At 44.6% G+C, this 17485-nt stretch overlaps 4 protein-coding genes across 4 annotated transcripts in view; 1 reads left to right on the top strand and 3 right to left on the bottom strand.

The window, feature by feature from the left end:
• The window catches only part of LOC309686934 (olfactory receptor 6E1-like), a gene marked incomplete at both ends in the record, with an annotated part of 152373 nt that extends 149031 nt beyond the window's left edge, over positions 1 to 3342 (top strand). Inside the window, 2 exons of the mRNA XM_082501607.1 lie at positions 1000 to 1513; positions 3158 to 3342. Of these exons, the coding sequence (XP_082357733.1) occupies positions 1000 to 1513; positions 3158 to 3342 (699 nt within the window). The remainder of the gene's footprint in view (positions 1 to 999; positions 1514 to 3157) is intronic.
• Positions 1 to 17485, bottom strand: part of LOC309687428 (dual specificity protein phosphatase 14) — a 179456-nt gene that overhangs the window by 44095 nt on the left and 117876 nt on the right. The gene's annotated exons all lie outside the window — the stretch shown is intronic.
• Positions 1 to 17485, bottom strand: part of LOC309687407 (uncharacterized protein) — a 113348-nt gene that overhangs the window by 14750 nt on the left and 81113 nt on the right. The window lies entirely within an intron of this gene.
• Positions 7514 to 8455, bottom strand: LOC309686933 (olfactory receptor 10J5-like; the record flags this gene model as incomplete). The annotated part of the gene is made up of 1 exon (XM_082501606.1): positions 7514 to 8455. One exon carries the CDS (start codon positions 8453 to 8455, stop codon positions 7514 to 7516), a length of 942 nt encoding a protein of 313 aa, XP_082357732.1.

Genomic DNA, 17485 nt, shown 5'->3' with positions numbered 1-17485 from the left:
CTCCTTAGCGTGATTATTAAAAGTGGGCTCACAGCCTATATTATCACGCCCAAACCTCGCGATAATAGCGGTGTAACAAAACTGGTTCTTTGTGACAAGATAAACACACCTTTACAATATTGTCCACAGAAATGTACAAGCAAGAACATTTTAACTGCTGGAACCATCTATTAAACTTCTTTATACATAAGCCATTTCTGTGACACTTACAGCGAGTATCCTTCAGTAACAGTAACAAACCACACAACCTGCATTTGAAATGTTGGCTACCACAGCAGTGTAGTATTGCAGCATGGCATTTGGGTCTTCTAACTAAAATAGGAAAACTTCACACACAAACAGCACCCATCCCTGTGGATCATTGTAAATGCCATTGGAAACACACCGTGTTATGTTGCCAGTTTGAAAGCTGATGTTAACATTTCATAGCAGTCAGCAGCCAGTGGAAGGTTCAGAGGATGATGTCATTCTGCTGCTGGGGGCGTCTGCTGAGCTGAAGGCTTTAAAAGAAGCTGGTCTGATGCACTCACTGCTTTTTGACTTTTCGGAAGGTTTTCAGTTAAAAACTCTGACAGGTTCCTTTCATTTGCTCTGTGAAATATTGTTATGCAGTTACACATTTCTCATCAGTTCATGTGTGTTTTTATATGAAAATATTTGGTGTAAGTATTGTTCATTAAGCTGATTGTGACGGACCTTTGCATCATGATAAACTTCACAGAGGGCTCATACTTCATCCTTGGTGCCTACTTTGATGCCGGGCCTACAAAATACTTGTTTTTCTTGCTTCTCTTGTCTTTATATTTTTTAATCATTACTGCCAACCTCCTGCTGATTGTGGTTATCTGTGTGAACAGAAGCTTACATGAACCTATGTACATGTTTCTGTGCAGCCTGTTTGTGAATGAGCTGTATGGTAGCACAGGGCTGTTTCCGCTCCTCCTGGTTCAGATCCTCTCTGATGTTCACACTGTTTCTGCTCCTCTCTGCTTCCTGCAGATCTTCTGTCTGTACACTTATGGAAGTGTGGAGTTTTATAACTTAGCCGTCATGTCTTATGACAGATATCTTGCCATCTGCTGTCCTCTGCAGTATAACATGCGAATGACATCCAGCACAGTTTCTGTGCTCATCGCTGTGTCGTGGATCTCTGCTTTGTTGCTGGTTGCTGTGACAGTTTCTCTGAGCTCACCTCTGCAGCTGTGTGGGAACATCATCAACAAAGTGTACTGTGATAACTATGCCATTGTTAAACTGGCCTGTTCTGACACCACACTCAATAACATCTATGGACTGATCAGCACAGCATTCACCATTTTTCTGCCTCTCACGTTAATCTTTTTCACCTACATGAGGATCCTGAAAGTCTGTTTTTCTGGATCCAAACAGACCCGACAGAAAGCCGTCAGCACCTGCACGCCTCACCTCGCTTCTCTGCTCAACTTCTCTTTTGGGGCTTGCTTTGAAATAGTACAGAGCAGATTTAATATGAACAATGTACCAAACATTTTACGTATTTTGATATCACTGTACTGGCTTATATGTCAGCCGCTCTTTAATCCTGTGCTGTACGGGCTGAAAATGTCCAAAATTTATGACATTTGTAAAAGTTTGCTCTACTGGAAAGTTTGGATCATGTAGCAGATGTAATTAAACAAATGAGAATATTTAAAGACATTTCTTCACTGGCTGTTGTTTCCCGTTAGGCTGCATTCAGTCTTCAGCCACTTAAACACTGTAAGAGACAGCAAAGCCTTTAATCATTCAGCAACACATAAGCAGCCACACGGTACCTTCCACATGTGTTCATGTAGGACACAGGTGTCGAACTCCAGGCCTCGAGGGCCGGGGTCCTGCAGGTTTTAGATCTCACCTTGGGTCAACACACCTGAATCAAATGATTAGTTCATTTCCAGGCCTCTGGAGAACTTCATGACATGTTGAGGAGGTCATTTATCCATTTAAATCAGCCGTGTTGGATCAAGGACACATCTAAAACCTGCAGGACACCGGCCCTTGAGGCCTGGAGTTTGACACCCCTGATGTAGGATGTCCAGATAAAATTGGTAAAAGCGACACCAACATGGTGGACCTTTTGTCACTGAATTCTTTGAGACACTCAAAAAAGCAGATTTCAGCAATTTTTTAAAATTAGATTCTCCAACACTGAAAGAAAAAGTCTGCCAAGAATGCTGGGTTTAACTTTTTACATCAAAGTTATTTACTAAAGTAAGATGGAACGTTTAAATGTTACATTTAATGAAATCTAGTTTGAGATGTTCTAAGAGAGGTGGAGTCTGAGACCCAACCTGACATATAGACACAGACTAACAGGCTGTCAGGGGTCGTGTGTGGATGCAAGGAGGAGATGACCCAAAAGCAGGACTCACGGCGCAGGATACAGAAGTTTATTATAGTGAGCGGATGAACAGAACATGAACAAACGCTGACTGGCTGGATGATTGAATGGCTGGCTGAATTGGAAACACACACGGGAACGATGGCAGTGACAACATCACATCAATGACAAGACGGTGAAGGACTTAAATACTCTGACTGATGAGGATGATGACCGGTGAGTACACAGCTGAACATAACCTGACACATAGGAAGTAGAACCAGAATTAATGACTCTGAGACAGAGGGCTGGCACAGTGAAGCGGGAAACATGAATGTGGAAAATAAACGGAACATGAACTAAAATGCTGAGTCAATGACCCAGGAACCCTGACACAGACACACACAAACATAAACATGCATTCCCACTGTGAAACGCACTTCACACACGCACACACATGCACGTTTGTTTGTCGCCAGATGCCACGTTTATTTCTAGTTTTCATTTATTAAGATAGTCCACAGTCTGACAGCTCCAGTCTCAGCTGATTTCCCCTCCGCTCCTCTCCCGTCTCACTATAAAAGGGGAAGGAAACCATCATCAGTCCAAACGCCATCAGCTGTTCTCACCTGCGTCTCCAGCACCGCCCCGTTGAGCTCACTGCACCACTCCTCCCCTGCAGCCGCGCCCGGGACCACACCTCCACCACACCCACTCTCATGCACACATCTACAAATACTCAGCTCTCACCCAACATGGAGACACACAGAAATGAACACTGTACACGCACTCACACTCCCAGTACATACTCTATAACAGGTACCATCACCCCCAGAAGGGCAATCTGCCCCGAGACCCAGGAGATGTTTCTCTTTAATCTGGGGTTGAGACCGCCCCCTGGTCCTGCAGCAGCAAGGAGGCCCACCATCCCAGACCCCAACCAGATGGCCAACTCCTTCCCCCGGCTCCCCGCCCCCAACAGGGAACAGGGAACGGGGGTGTGAGAAGACCCCATACCTCACTCCACCCGCTCATATGTGGTGTTGATGCATGCTTTTCTAAAATGCATTTAAATGGTGGTGCTAACAATCCTCTGCCAAATAGCATCTGGTAGCAGCATGGCCCCTCCCGGGAACCCTCAATGTCTACATGTATTTAAAATTAAGAGGTGGGCACCGGGGCCAGAAGTGAGGTTGAATAAACAGACTGTTCTCTGGATACGGTAAGTGAGCCAACCCCCAAGGCCCTATATGTCGACCCAAATTTAGGCCGTTACAGCTGCAGACTGCAGCCCCATAACCATCAGATGGCATCTGAGGCTGTAGGGCTTCAAAAACAAAGAACTTCTTCAAAGGCCTCGTCTCCCTGAACGCCACAGAACTGACCGTTTGGACCAAACATGGGACGTTGAAAGGTGGAAGAGAGTTTTATTCTCTGATGAGAACAAATGTAACCTTGATGGTCCTGATGGTTTCCAACGCTACTGGCATGACAAGCAGATCCCACCTGAGGTGGTTTCTATAACGATGGAGCTCATCACTGAGCTCATGTTTGGATCTTTGATTTCTGTTTTTGGGGGTTTACAGTTTTTTTTGGAGGTGTGGTCCTAAACTTTTGATCAGCAGTTTAATTGATATTGGTGGTGATTTAAATGCTTCATGACGATCGCATCAAAGCACCATTCAGCGTCTCAATTCTCCCTGCTGTCCTCCAGGGTGTTGGAAATGATTAAGCCTATTTATTTAGTTATTCATCAATTGATTGGTATGATTTGAAGCTTAAAAAGGTTCGTTCTAAGCTAACATTTAGTTTAGTTTGGTTTTGGGGGTTTTTCCACCAAGTCTCTGGTGTCTGACATCACTTGTGCATTTCTATTCTGTCAGCTACCTTTCCATCCTCAGTGGCATCAAAAACTCAAAGTTTTAGTCCATAATGAACACCATGTTTAAACTTAAGGGCATCGATAAGTGCATGTGGCACCAGGAAATCCTAGGCCAAAGGTTGATGATTCATGTTATGATCATATCATCAGATCTGTGGTCAGATGTTCTGGTCACTCGGGTGAAGAGAGAGGCTGAGGTGATCGCCACCTGGTGATGAATTGGATCAGGTGGTTAGGGAGGACGCTGGACAGACTTGGAGCACCCACATGTATAGTGAGAATCAGCTGGGAACACCTAGCACAGGGCCCGGTCCGCAAAATCTTCCACCTCTGGCAGATCTTCAGCAGCATTCCAAGGAATACTGGAGCCCTCAGGACTCTTGCTGCAGCATTTTGGATTAACTGAAGGCTTTTCGGGGAATTTTTAGAGGCCATGCTGCTAGTGAGTCGGTTATGAGCTAAGCTAAGCTAGCAAAATCTAAAGACACAGTGAGCGAATACAAATTAGCGAGTGAGTACACAGAGAGTGCTTCGGATGAAGCACGTGAAGATTCTACTATGAAATAAGAAGTTTTTTTTATTAAATTGCTCCGCAGATAAACTACACAAAAACCCCACTGTGTTGGAACAGGAAGTGATGCTCTTCCGCAGAGAGAGCCAACGCCAGGTAAAAGCTCCTGACAGTCTGAACTCTTAAGATAACATGAACAGCAGTAAAAGTAAAACCTTGAATAAGCATTGAAGAGCTGTATATTAGTTAAATGTAGTTATTGCTAAAGCATATTAATAGAAATGATCAGTAGGCCTGCTGGGTGTTTATGCAAAAGAAGCTCTGAGGAGAAAGTTGTTTTTTTCAGCCATGAAATCATCCTGGTGTTTGATTCCTGAACATTTCATCTCTTTCTCCTGGATGAAGGTAAACCGGTTCCTCTGGAGAAATTGTTTTTAAGATTGTTTTTGAAATTTACAATTTGACTGTCATTTTGCAGAAGATAAGACATTTCTACACTCAGTGAAATAAGGGTCAAAGGTCATTGAACCACAAAGGTTGTTCTCTAAAGTGAGGTGTGCTGGCTGCAACAATTTGTGCATTTCACCTATAAAGATGTCTTACATCTGACCTTAGATCAGCTGTGACAGCCAGCTGTGTCTGAGCCTCTGACTCTGTGATGTCCGTCAGCACTTATAAGCTCCGCCCACCTCCTCTTTCATGATATGAAGTATGTGCATTCACAACCTGAGCAGACTGTTGTTTTTTTTGTTGTTTAGTTTTATGGGTTGTTTAATTTACCTTTCATACCTTTGCATTCTTAATTTTGCCCTGAGACAAAGAGGCAACAAATGTTGAAATAAAAAATTATCAAACAAACAAACAAAAGAAAAAAAGGTGAACCGCAATAATGCTAAGAATTTGTAATGGTATTGAAATGTTGTGAGGGGACTTGTGGCGCTGCTGCAGTTTGCAGCTGATCCTGAGCATGTGCTGCCATGATGGGCCAGGCGTTAAAGCCTCTATGAGTGTCTGTGCTTTGTTTTAGCTGAGGATGCTTTCAGTTCTGTGAGGAAGGAGCACAGAACCCACAACTGACTGTCTGCCACCTTATCTCCCTCTCCCGATTAGACGCTTCAACCTCAGTCCAAAAAGCAGAGCATTTTCAGTGTTTTGCAGGTCTTGTTGCTGTCTAAGAGAAACGATGTAGTAGTTAGAAATAACATTATATGATATAGACTAGAGCAGGGTGATATGGCCAAAAATATTTATCACGATATATATTTGAAAATTTGCGATAACGATATAACCGACGATATAATTGATGCGAGACAAAATACAACTCCACAACATTACTAGCGCAAAAAGACAACCTTCCATTTATTTTCACTTAAACAAGAAGCTGGTTTTTATGTACATTAAAGCTTTATAAAAATGTAACAGTGCAAATGCAAATTCCTTGCTGAAAGTTTAACCAAAAGGCATTTCCAGTAGAAATGGGCTGACATATCCTGAGCATAACCACGTATAATATGGTTATATGGTTAAAAAGAGGTGCTTTGCAACATTAAACTGCAGTGTGCAGTACGCATTTTTCGGACCATAAGGTGCACGGGATTATAAGGCACATTAAGCGAAACAAAGCAGTCAGATAAATCAAACTTTATTAAACTCATTCTTCTTGCTTCCTCCACTTCTGTACCATTGATTCATTAATGTTGAATTCTCTGGCAGCTGCTCTATTCCCATGTTGTTGCAGTATATGAATGACTAACCTCGTATTGTGGATGGATTATCTCAGTTGTTCTCCTGACTGAAGTTTGGTCCGTTTACAGCATCCTGCCATGCGATTGCATTTGTCTCTAACCATGAAGAACCTTCACGTTAACTTTTATAAGTGGAAAAGTGTTAGTGTTCGTCCTCCAGCTTCACTGTTTATGTTATGCTAACATAGCTGTGTCGCTAGCGATCACGTAGCACATCATTATATAGCAGCTAGCCCAACTTCAGTAACCCTACAAACGTCACTGCTGTTTAGTTTCCTGTCTTCATTTATGTTGGAAGTGATAGCAGAGCTGTACGTTTGATTTTTTTTCAGAAATCTCTCAGTCAGAACATGCTATATCATGCTTAGGTAACTAGCGAAACTAGCGAGCTAACTTCCGCTAGCTTCCTGCTAACTTCTAACTCCGTTAAATGTAATAACTTTTGTTTTCATGGATGCCTGGAAGTTAAACTTTATAGTTACACCTGGTAAAGCAGCAATGCTGATCGTTTTATTAAAGATGAAAGAATTTAGACAGTTTTTAACTCTCAGTGATGCTGCAGTGTTGTTTGACCTGAAGCATACGGAGTTTAGGACCCAGATTACTCCCAGATTTAAGAGCATCTTAGTCCGACAAATATGACAATAACAACGGCCGCTTGCATGTTCTGCAAAAAAAGGTGCTTTGTCATGTATCTGACGGACAAACACCAAACCAGTTCCACATCACTGAAGTTGCACCATTTTTACAAACCAATTCTGGTTCATCTGTTTCACTCAACAATCGGCCATGTGCGTATGAAAACAAAGGCACTGCGCATGCGCGTTTTACTCCCATTCTATCGCGATATTTCATTTTCCTATCGTTGCCTAACATTATACCGGTATTACCGTGAACGGTATAATATGGCCCAGCCCTAATATAGACTTCAGACTTTACAGAAAAATGAACGAGCCCTATTTATGGCAGTAATGAAGTACACAAAGAAATAAAATAAATAAAGCCAGACACATTTATTGTTTTCATTCTTTTTCAATCTAACTCAATATTGTGTTAACTTTTGAATAAAGCAAACTTTTACAAATGTCACGAATTTTGGACATTTTCAGCCCGTACAGCACAGGATTAAAGAGCGGCTGACACATAAGCCAGTACAGTGATATCAAAATACGCAGTACATTTGGTACATTGTTCATATTAAATCTGCTCTGTACTATTTCAAAGCAGCCGCTGCAAGAGAAGTTGAGCAGAGAAGCGAGGTGAGGCGTGCAGGTGCTGACGGCTTTCTGTCGGGTCTGTTTGGATCCAGAAAAACAGACTTTCAGGATCCTCATGTAGGTGAAAAAGATTAACGTGACAGGAACAAACGCTGTGAATGCTGTGCTGATCAGTCCATAGATGTTATTGAGTGTGGTGTCAGAACAGGCCAGTTTAACAATGGCATAGTTATCACAGTACACTTTGTTGATGATGTTCCCACACAGCTGCAGAGGTGAGCTCAGAGAAACTGTCACAGCAACCAGCAACAAAGCATAGATCCACGACACAGCGATGAGCACAGAAACCGTGCTGGATGTCATTCGCATGTTATACTGCAGAGGACAGCAGATGGCAAGATATCTGTCATAAGACATGACGGCTAAGGTCAAAAATTCCACAACGACATACGAGTACAAAGAGAAGATCTGCAGGAAGCAGAGAGGAGCAGAAACAGTGTGAACATCAGAGAGGATCTGAACCAGGAGGAGCGGAAACAGCCCTGTGCTACCATACAGCTCATTCACAAACAGGCTGCACAGAAACATGTACATAGGTTCATGTAAGCTTCTGTTCACACAGATAACCACAATCAGCAGGAGGTTCGCACAAATGATTAAAGAATATAAAGACAAGAGAAGCAAGAAAAACAAGTATTTTGTAGGCCCGGCATCAAAGTAGGCACCAAGGATGAAGTATGAGCCCTCTGTGAAGTTTATCATGATGCTCTAATTGTTCATCAAACAGTCTTAACACTAATTTTGTTACATATATGAATGTTAATTAACACAATTCACAAGCATCAAGACAACACATTAAATGCAGATGAATCATATTCAGTCACTGACATCAAAAACATTATATTCAACATATAAAATCCTTCCTGTGTGAAACTCAGGCTAACAGCATGTAAATCATACACACTCATACACACACCCTCAGACTGAAGCCCTGCTTCTTTTAAACCATTCAGCTCAGCAGACGTCACAGCAGCAGACTGATCTCATTATGAGAACTCCTGATTGGCTGCCTGAGTCAGAGGAAACCTGAAAGGACCTGCAGGACAAAGATGTGTCGTGACAGGTTTCCTATATGGCAGTGGGCCTTTAAAAGAGTTATAAACTTCAATCAAAATTTGGTTTACTTACTGTTTATAATAAGTTCGTGTGTACTTGTGTGTTTTCAGAGTTCTGCAGCAAACACTGCTCCACTTTAGATGACAGCAGATTAACAACTTGTAACGGCGGTCTGGCGAGGAAGGAGCAGCTAGCATGTCTAGCAGGCATGTGGTGTGGAGGTTAGCCGGACAACTCAGAGCCCAGTCAGTTAAACAGAACAGACCTTTACTTGTTGCTAGCAGAGTGAGAACATACAAGCCAGGTCTCCACGGCTCGAGTCTGTCCATTTTTTCTGCGAAAATGACATCACTTCCGGTTTCGGCCAGGTAATAGCGGACATACGATAGTTCACGCTGACGTCTATTCCAACCTAGGAAGTGTTGCCAACAGCTGATAGGATCGGCACTGGTTGGGTAGGAATACACCAAATGCACTGATTTCCACAATCATACACACCATTCCCCCCGTTTATGGACAACAGCGCTTGGACATCTCTCATGGACATTCAGATAAAACTCACGGACTTCAGTGTGGATCAGTGTTTTTGATGTTAACATGTGTTATTTATGGGGAACTCTTTTTGAGAATCTGTATTGCTTGGTATAAGCCAGAAGAATTTGCTTAGTTGTCTTTGTGCACCCCCACTGTCACGGCGGGGTGCGCCGATGTGTATGGAAACAGGACCCAAAAGCAGATGAAGACGAGGAGTTGTAAGTTTAAACAGAAAAGTGATCCTTTATTAGATGACGGCAGGGGTTAACCAGGAACCGAAAGCAAACTGACAAAAAACCCACTAAGAAACAAAAACTATAACATACAATGACAAAGACTGTAACTATGACTATGGTGGAAAAACGGGCGAAGACTATGACTATAACTGTAACTCTGGTGAGATAAACAGACGACCCGACAATGACATGCAGAAAACAGAGGGCTTAAATACATACATGAGGTGATCAGTGTGTGAATGTGTGTGTGAATGGTTGTGTAAAGCACTTTGGGGTCCTTAGGGACTAGTAAAGCGCTATACAAATACAGGCCAGGCCATCAGGGGAAGTGGAGACACATGGGGGAACAGCTGACTGACATAAACCTAATGACAGGACCAGGAGGAGGAAAGCTAAATACAATGAACAAAGAACACATGACACTGTCAGAATAAAACGGGAAACACTAAAACTAGACATGACAACTCAACTTAACAGACCTAATACGTGATGAATAATACAAGAACCCAAAACATAGAAAACCAAGGGAACAATAATAAATAACAGCTTAAACTAAAGCTAGATAGGAAATGACACAAAAACTAATCACATATCAAAATGAGACAAATACAAAAATGAACTCAGAGCGCTGGGTCAGAGACCCAGCCTGTGACACCCACTGGGTTTTTCGGTTAATTGAATAGCTGCAGCAGGAGTGATTATTTAAGTTTTCCTTTTCTTTTCTTGTTATTTTTCTTTGGTTTCAGTTAAATACACGGTACCTGCAAAAGCGTTGTGTGTATTTATTAATTACTGCCCATCAGCTCCAGTAGCATTCCTAAATCTTCTGATTAATAATAACCTAATATTTCACTCAATACCTAGCCTGTATTCATTCATTAGCGCTTCATCAGTGTTACATAACCACAATCAGAGACTTGTTGGCAGCAATGATCATGATGTATAATATAGGAGTTTTAAACTTCCAACATCCATGTAACCTCCAAGAATGAAACCAGGGTTTTAATAGTTTTGCAATTTTCATTAGTTTTTATTTTTATTTAGTTTTGACTTCAGATTTTCATTTTTATATCAGTTTTAATTAGTTTTTACCAGTTGTTTGCTAGTTTAGTTTTTATTTTTTTTGAAAATCTTTAGTTTCAGTTTAGTTTTGATTAGTTTCAGTTTAGTTTTAGTCGTGTTTCCAATAATTAAGTGTAACAACATCCCAGTTTCATCACATCAGTCATGCTCTTCTGCTCATCCTTGGGTATGTTGCTATTGCAGCTACCATACCCTGCACCCTGCACAGGTCCCCTGTCTGTCGCAGGGCTAACACGCAGAGACAGACAACTCACATTCCCACCTATGGGTTCTTTAAATAAATAAATAAATAAAGGCAGATGAACAACCACTGATACCAGGCAACTATAAAATGTATATCTTGGCCCCAATGAGACTATTAACTCTTGCAGCACCGGGTGTTCGTAATTTTGGTTCAAGTGAATTGATAAACTTTTTGAAGGCAATTGACTCACAGTTGTGTAGATGTCCCCGTCCTGTTGTCTCGGGTTGCATCACGCTGCCTTGCCTGGGGTTAGCGTCTGTTTCTGGGGATGAGGTTTGAGTGCGCTCCCTTACCTTCTCAAGCTAAGCTAGGTTAGCCTTCTTGTGTGAGCTTTTCAAGCGCACTTTAAGGTTTGTGGGATTTTTTCCCTTTAGAAATGTCCCTCATAATTTGTCTCTTTCCACTACAAGACACTTGCTTTATCCAAAACACAGTCATATTCAAAGTAATCCCAAATTGGACTCTGGCGCTTTCTCCCGACCTTTCCTGACATGATTCTGCGCGTGGGCGGAGCAGCAACACAGACGACTCGACTAACGTGCTGCCACCTGCTGGCATAATGAGACACAGCAAGAGAAAAATCTGGAAACGAAACTTTATTTTCACCCAGGACACGCTCACATCAATGAAAACTAAACACATTTTTGCTATAAATTCAGTTAATTTTAGTTTTGTGAACACTCATTACAGTTTTAGTTAGTTTTGCTTTTTTTGTTTTTATTTTTATTTCCGTTAACGAAAATGTTTTTACACTTCTAGTTTTCGTTAACGATAATAACCTTGAATGAAACAAGACAGAGGAAGTTACATTTAGCATAGTTTTTCTTTAAGCCACAAAATAAGTATAAAAAGATGACACCGTGTGATTCAAATAATTACCCCAAAATCTTCAGCAACATTTGCAAACAAAAGTTTTGTTCTTCTCTGAACATTTTATAGTAAAAACCTGCATTAAAGACACCACCTCACCTGTGAACACTCCTGCAGGTGTTTCCACCCATAAAAAGCTGCACCAACCACTGGGGTGGTTGGTGCAATCACGCCCGCCGTGTTAAAACACGGGGACTCAGGGGTTGGTGGGTGTGTGGTGTGACGTGAATTAAAATAAAGTTGGTTCTGAACGTTGCTCCGTGGTCCCGCCGTGCCTTATTCACGCCACATTGGTGCCGAAACCCAGGAGGCGGCACGGCGGGTCCGTATCGGAGCCAGGGAATGGAGGAGCTGGCTCGAAGGGTGGCCGAAATGGCGGCCGCCCAGCGGGAGCAGGCGGCGGAGGTGCGTCGCCAGCAGGAAGAGCTGCAGGACCGGTCCGAGCGCCACCTGGAAAGGATTGGGGAGCTGGTGGCGCTGCTCTGGGCCTGGGCGCCACCACCACAAGTGTGTCCCGAGGACAGTGAAGCGGTGGAGGAGCCGTGTGGGGCACCTCGGCAGCCGTAGGTGGTGGACGAGTCACGCGGGGGTCCGAGCCTGCCGGAGGAGGAGGAGCAGCCGGGTGAAGGGCTGCTCCTGCCGGGAGCGGTGGAGGAGCCGCTCCAATCGGAGGCGGAGGACGAGGCGGGCGAGGGTCTACACCTGCCGGAGGAAGAGGAGTCGCTCCACCCAGAGGTGGACGAGGGGCTGTGCCTGCTGGAGGCGGAGGCGCAGTGCGGGGAGCCGCTCCAAACGGGAGTGGCGGAGGCGGTGGCGGAGCAGCTGTGCGAGGAGACGGAGGTCCCTGCTCCAGAGCAGCCTGCGCAGCCGGAGTTGGAGGCAGAGGAGCGGGACAGCCCCGCTAAGCCGGGGGTCGGCGGGCTGGCTAGTCCAGCCTCGCTGCCACCAGTCGATTCTGCGCGCCTGACGTCTGCCCAGCCGCCTGTGTACAGGAGCTCACGGCCATGCCTGTGGGGTCGTGTCCGCTTGCTACGCGGCCGACCTCCGGACCAGCTTCGTCGTTGCCGCTGGATGCGCGGGCGGCCACCAGAATGGACGCTTCCCCGTCGCTTGGGCTGGGGCGCCGATGTTTTGGGCCGAGTCTCGCCCCAGTTCGCGGGGGGGAGTAGGTTCGGCCAGATTGCTCCCCGGCCTCAATCGGGCGATGGGGGTATGTGGTGGGGCGTGGTTTGCGGTGCCGTGCGGACGCACCTGCACGGCATCCGCAATCACGCCCGCCGTGTTAAAACACGGGGACTCAGGGGTTGGTGGGTGTGTGGTGTGACGTGAATTAAAATAAAGTTGGTTCTGAACGTTGCTCCGTGGTCCCGCTGTGCCTTATTCACGCCACATCACACACCCACCAACCCCTGAGTCCCCGTGTTTTAACACGGCGGGCGTGATTGCGGATGCCGTGCAACCACGCCCCACCACAAGATGTTTTAAGGCTGTAAAACCCCTCACTACACATTTTCACACTTTTCTCTCTTGTTTAAACTGTCAAAGTTCAAACCTTCGTGGAAAAATAAGTCCAGTATTATAGAATGAAACCAAAGATCAAACTCTGTTTTCATGGGAATAGAGCAGCTGCCTGAGAATCCAACATTAATGGATCAATACTGAATTAATGGTACGGAAGTAGAGGAATGAGTTGAGTATGTCTGTGAAGGTTCTCAGTCATCCAGGTCATCGTTGTCAAAGGAGCTTGCAAAGAAAAGCGTCTGGACTTCTTTAAGTTGCTTGAAGACGTTTCACCTCTCATCCGAGAAGCTTCTTCAGTTCTAAGGACAAATGGTGGAGAGTCCCAGATATAAACCTAGTGGGAGTTGTTAGGATGCCTGGGTCGTTGACCCAGGGTTTTTGAGTTTATGATATTATTTATACTTTCTAGTTTTTGGTTTCTTTGAGTTCTGTCTTATGGTTTATGTCTCTGTCTTCTTTAGTTGCTCTATCTCCCCTGTCACCCTTGTCTAGTTCGCGTCTATGTGTATCCTTAGTTCCTATATCCCCGTGTTCAGTCAATGTTTGTGTCTGCCCTGTTCCCACGTCTCTGTTCCCTCTGTAGTGCCTGCATGTGAGTCTGTGTTATGTGTTTCCTGTTTTACTTTGAAGGTCTCTGTCTTATCTCAGTGTGTTCAGTTTACGCTTCTTTGGTCTCGTCAGTTCTGATTTGCCCCAGCTGTGTTTCCCTCCTGTTACTCATTCCCTGATTGCTCCCTCTGTGTATTTAAGCCCTGTGTTTCTCTGTGTCCATGTCGCGATCTACCGTTTATTTTGCTGTGTGTTTTGTCAATCCGCCGGTGTTAGTTTATTTTTGACCTTTTTTCCAGTTATGTTATGTTTGAGTTCAGCATTAAAGCTGTTTTGGTTTAAGTTTCTCTCTGGAGTCTGCATCTTGGGTCCTATCCCTGTCCGCACACAGCCGTCACCTAACAGGAGTGACCCCCCACAGAGGGACACAGGACCCCCTGATGATCCTCTAATCGCCTGAGCCAAGGTGTGAAACTGGGTGTGGGTCCCAATCAGAAAGAGTTTCGGGTGAGCTCATTGTGAAACCTGGCCCCACCTTATCATGCGAATTCCTGAGGTCAGATGGCCCAGGATGTGAGTGGGCGTTAAGGCGTCTGGGAAGGATCTCAAAACTGGATTATAGATGGCAGAGAGTTGGTGTCGTAAACCCCGCCTCTGTTCAAAGATGGTCGCTCACAGTGGACATAGATGGCTTCTTTCACTCCTCTTTCAAACCATCTGTCCTCTCTGTCCAACATGTGAACATTGGCATCCTCGAAAGAGTGACCTTTGACCTTTAGATGCAGATGGACTGCTGAGTCTTGTCCTGTGGAGGTGGCTCTTCTGTGTTGTGCCATGCGCTTGTGAAGTGGCTGTTTGGTCTCTCCAATGTAGAGGTCTGGGCATTCCTCGCTGCACTGTACAGCATACACCACGTTGTTAAGTCCTCTTTCGAGGATGCCAATGTGTGATTGGGCTCATCTCTGATGGAGATGAGCCCAATCACACATTGGCATTGGCAAACAGAATGTGCCCGCTCCGACCGACCACAAAGGGTTAAGGCCTCCACCATCATCGCCATCCCCCAAAAGACTGGAATAGACACCCTCAATGGCTACAGACCTATAACCCTCACATGTGTAGTCATGAGGTGTTTTAAGTGGATAGTTTCAGCACATCAGAGACTGTCTACTTTCCTCTCTCGACCCCTATCAGGTTGGTTACAAAGCAAATTGATCCATGAGGATACCATCACCCGTCACAGAGTGCTGAGCCATCTGGAGAACAGGAAGCACCTGGTGATGATGCTCTTTGTGGACTACAGCTCAGCATTCAACACCATAATCCCCAACATCCTCAGGACTAAACTGGACCACCTTCAGACCCCTCCTGGATCAAAGAATTCCTCACCAACGGAAGCTTCACAGGGCTGCGTTCTCAGCCCCCTACTGCACACTCTGTACACCTATGACTGTACACCAAACCACCCAATCACAGTGGTGTCATCATCATGTATGCCAATAACACCACTGTGATTGGGCTCATCTCTGATGGAATGAGATAGGACACAGGACAGAGGTAGAGAACTTGTCCTGCTGGTGCTCAGAGAATAACCTGAAGCTGAACATCCTAAAACCAAAGAACTCATCATGGACCTCAGGAGACACAGACGGGTCCACTCCCCTCTCATTATAAATGGAGAACAGGTGGAATCTGTCTCCACCTTCAGGGTTCTGGGCATCCACATCTCAGCTGATCTCACCTGGACCCACAACAGCATCGCCCTGGAAAAGAAGACCCAGCGGCAGCTGTACCTCCTCTGTGTCCTGGGCCAGAAGCTGCTCCTGGCCTTCTACTGCTCCTCAGTGGAGAGTGCTCTCCTCAGGGGCCACGACTGAGAGCAGGAAGGCTGCACAGAGGGTCATTAACACTGCCAGAAACATCATTGGCTGCCCTCTGACACCCCTGGAGGTCATCACCTGATCCTCCTGTCTCAGGTAAACCAGGGCCATCACAGGTGACCACGCCCACCACCTGCTGCCCTCTGGTTGGTGCCTCAGGTCAAGCAGATCCCACACGTCCTGTTTTCTATATATTATTTTTGTTGTATATAAACTCCCCTTGTCTTTTATTCATTCCTGCTTTCTACTTTTTATATTTTTATTGCTGCACAGTTGGTGCTGAACACACAAAATTTCACTGTACATGTACAGTGACAATAAAAAGCTATTCTATTGTGTTGCTGGGGGATTGTTGCCGGATGTATGTATGTCTGTACCATGTTCAAACATGGCACCAGGACACCCTAGGTAACAGATCGATGATCAATTTTGTGATCATCAAATCATCAGATCTGCAGTCATGTGTTCTGGACACCCGGGTGAAAGGAATAGAGCTGATCACCAGCTGGTGGTAAGTTGGATCAGGTAGAGGGGGAGGATGCTGGGTACAATTAGAATATCTAAACATAAAGTGAGGGTGTGCTGGGAGGATCTGGCAGAGGGTCCAGTCCACAAGATCTTTAATTCCTGGATCTTGCAAAGCTTCAACAGCATTTTGAGGGAAGCTGAGTGGACCACACCTTCATTGTTGAAGCTGTGTACGGAGCTGTGGCCACATGGCTGAATATAAAGAAATGAAGATCTTTTGCATATCAATGTATTTTGATTCCATAGGATTAGGATAATCATTGATTATAATGAGTTTAACCTGGGAACATACAGTACCGCCTATTTCTGTTTCAGCAGTGCAATATGTAAGAAAACCTTCTCATAACTTACGATATTGTGTCTGTTTTGTCAGCTTTCCTTGTTTTTTGTAACCTACTGGTCACAACAAAGTTGAAACAATGACAAGCTGTTTCATGACTAGCTGTGGCCTATTGCTGAGTCCAGGCATGGAAGTCGGGGTTGCTGACTGTGAACTTTCATTATGCAGCCCAAAGAGGTCACAGTGATGTGAAGGAGGCCATTATAAAAAGCAGAACACTGCTGTCACGCCAGGAACTGCAGGAGTGGACAATGTTTGGATCGTTGGTAACACTTTTATGAACTTTTATACCTATTTACACCGGTGTGGAATATGCATAATAAAACTGCACGTGTGACTCTAAAGTTTTCTGTAATGTGTTTATATTATTTTCTGTTTCTTAGCATGTGGCTAAAGTGCAACACTAAGTGGATCAGCAGTGAGCTGGTGGATGTTCAGAGTTGGTGTCCACATAAATATGGACAACACATTCTACAACATCAGGAAAAAGCTGGAGCAGTGTTTCAGAAAGTCTGTATGAAGTTTGCAGGGTGTGTCTTCATGGGTGGGTCCTCTGAGGGGGGTCATTACCGTCCTCAGCCCTCTGAGACCAGAGCTGAGGTCCGCTCCGGCTGATTGGTCTCTCTGGTCAAAAGCACTCACAGATAGTTGCATCAGAGGGAGTTGGAGGAAACTGTGGCTAATGAGGAGACACCTCAGGGACAGAAATGTTTACATGCACAGGTGACCTTTAATCTACCTGTTACAGTGATGATGTAACTCTTACAGCATCAGCAGGTTTACTTCAACAGAAAAGTTCTCTCACTTTGTTCAAAGTCTTAAATTCATCTTTTGTGGAAATAACTAAAAGTCAACTCTCAATCCAAGACGGCACTGATCCCAGTGCCACGT

The sequence above is a fragment of the Aulonocara stuartgranti genome (genome assembly GCF_965226115.1).
Source record: "Aulonocara stuartgranti genome assembly, chromosome: 14".
NCBI classification, from domain to species: Eukaryota; Metazoa; Chordata; class Actinopteri; order Cichliformes; family Cichlidae; genus Aulonocara; species Aulonocara stuartgranti.
This window is presented reverse-complemented; position numbering and strand designations above follow the sequence as displayed.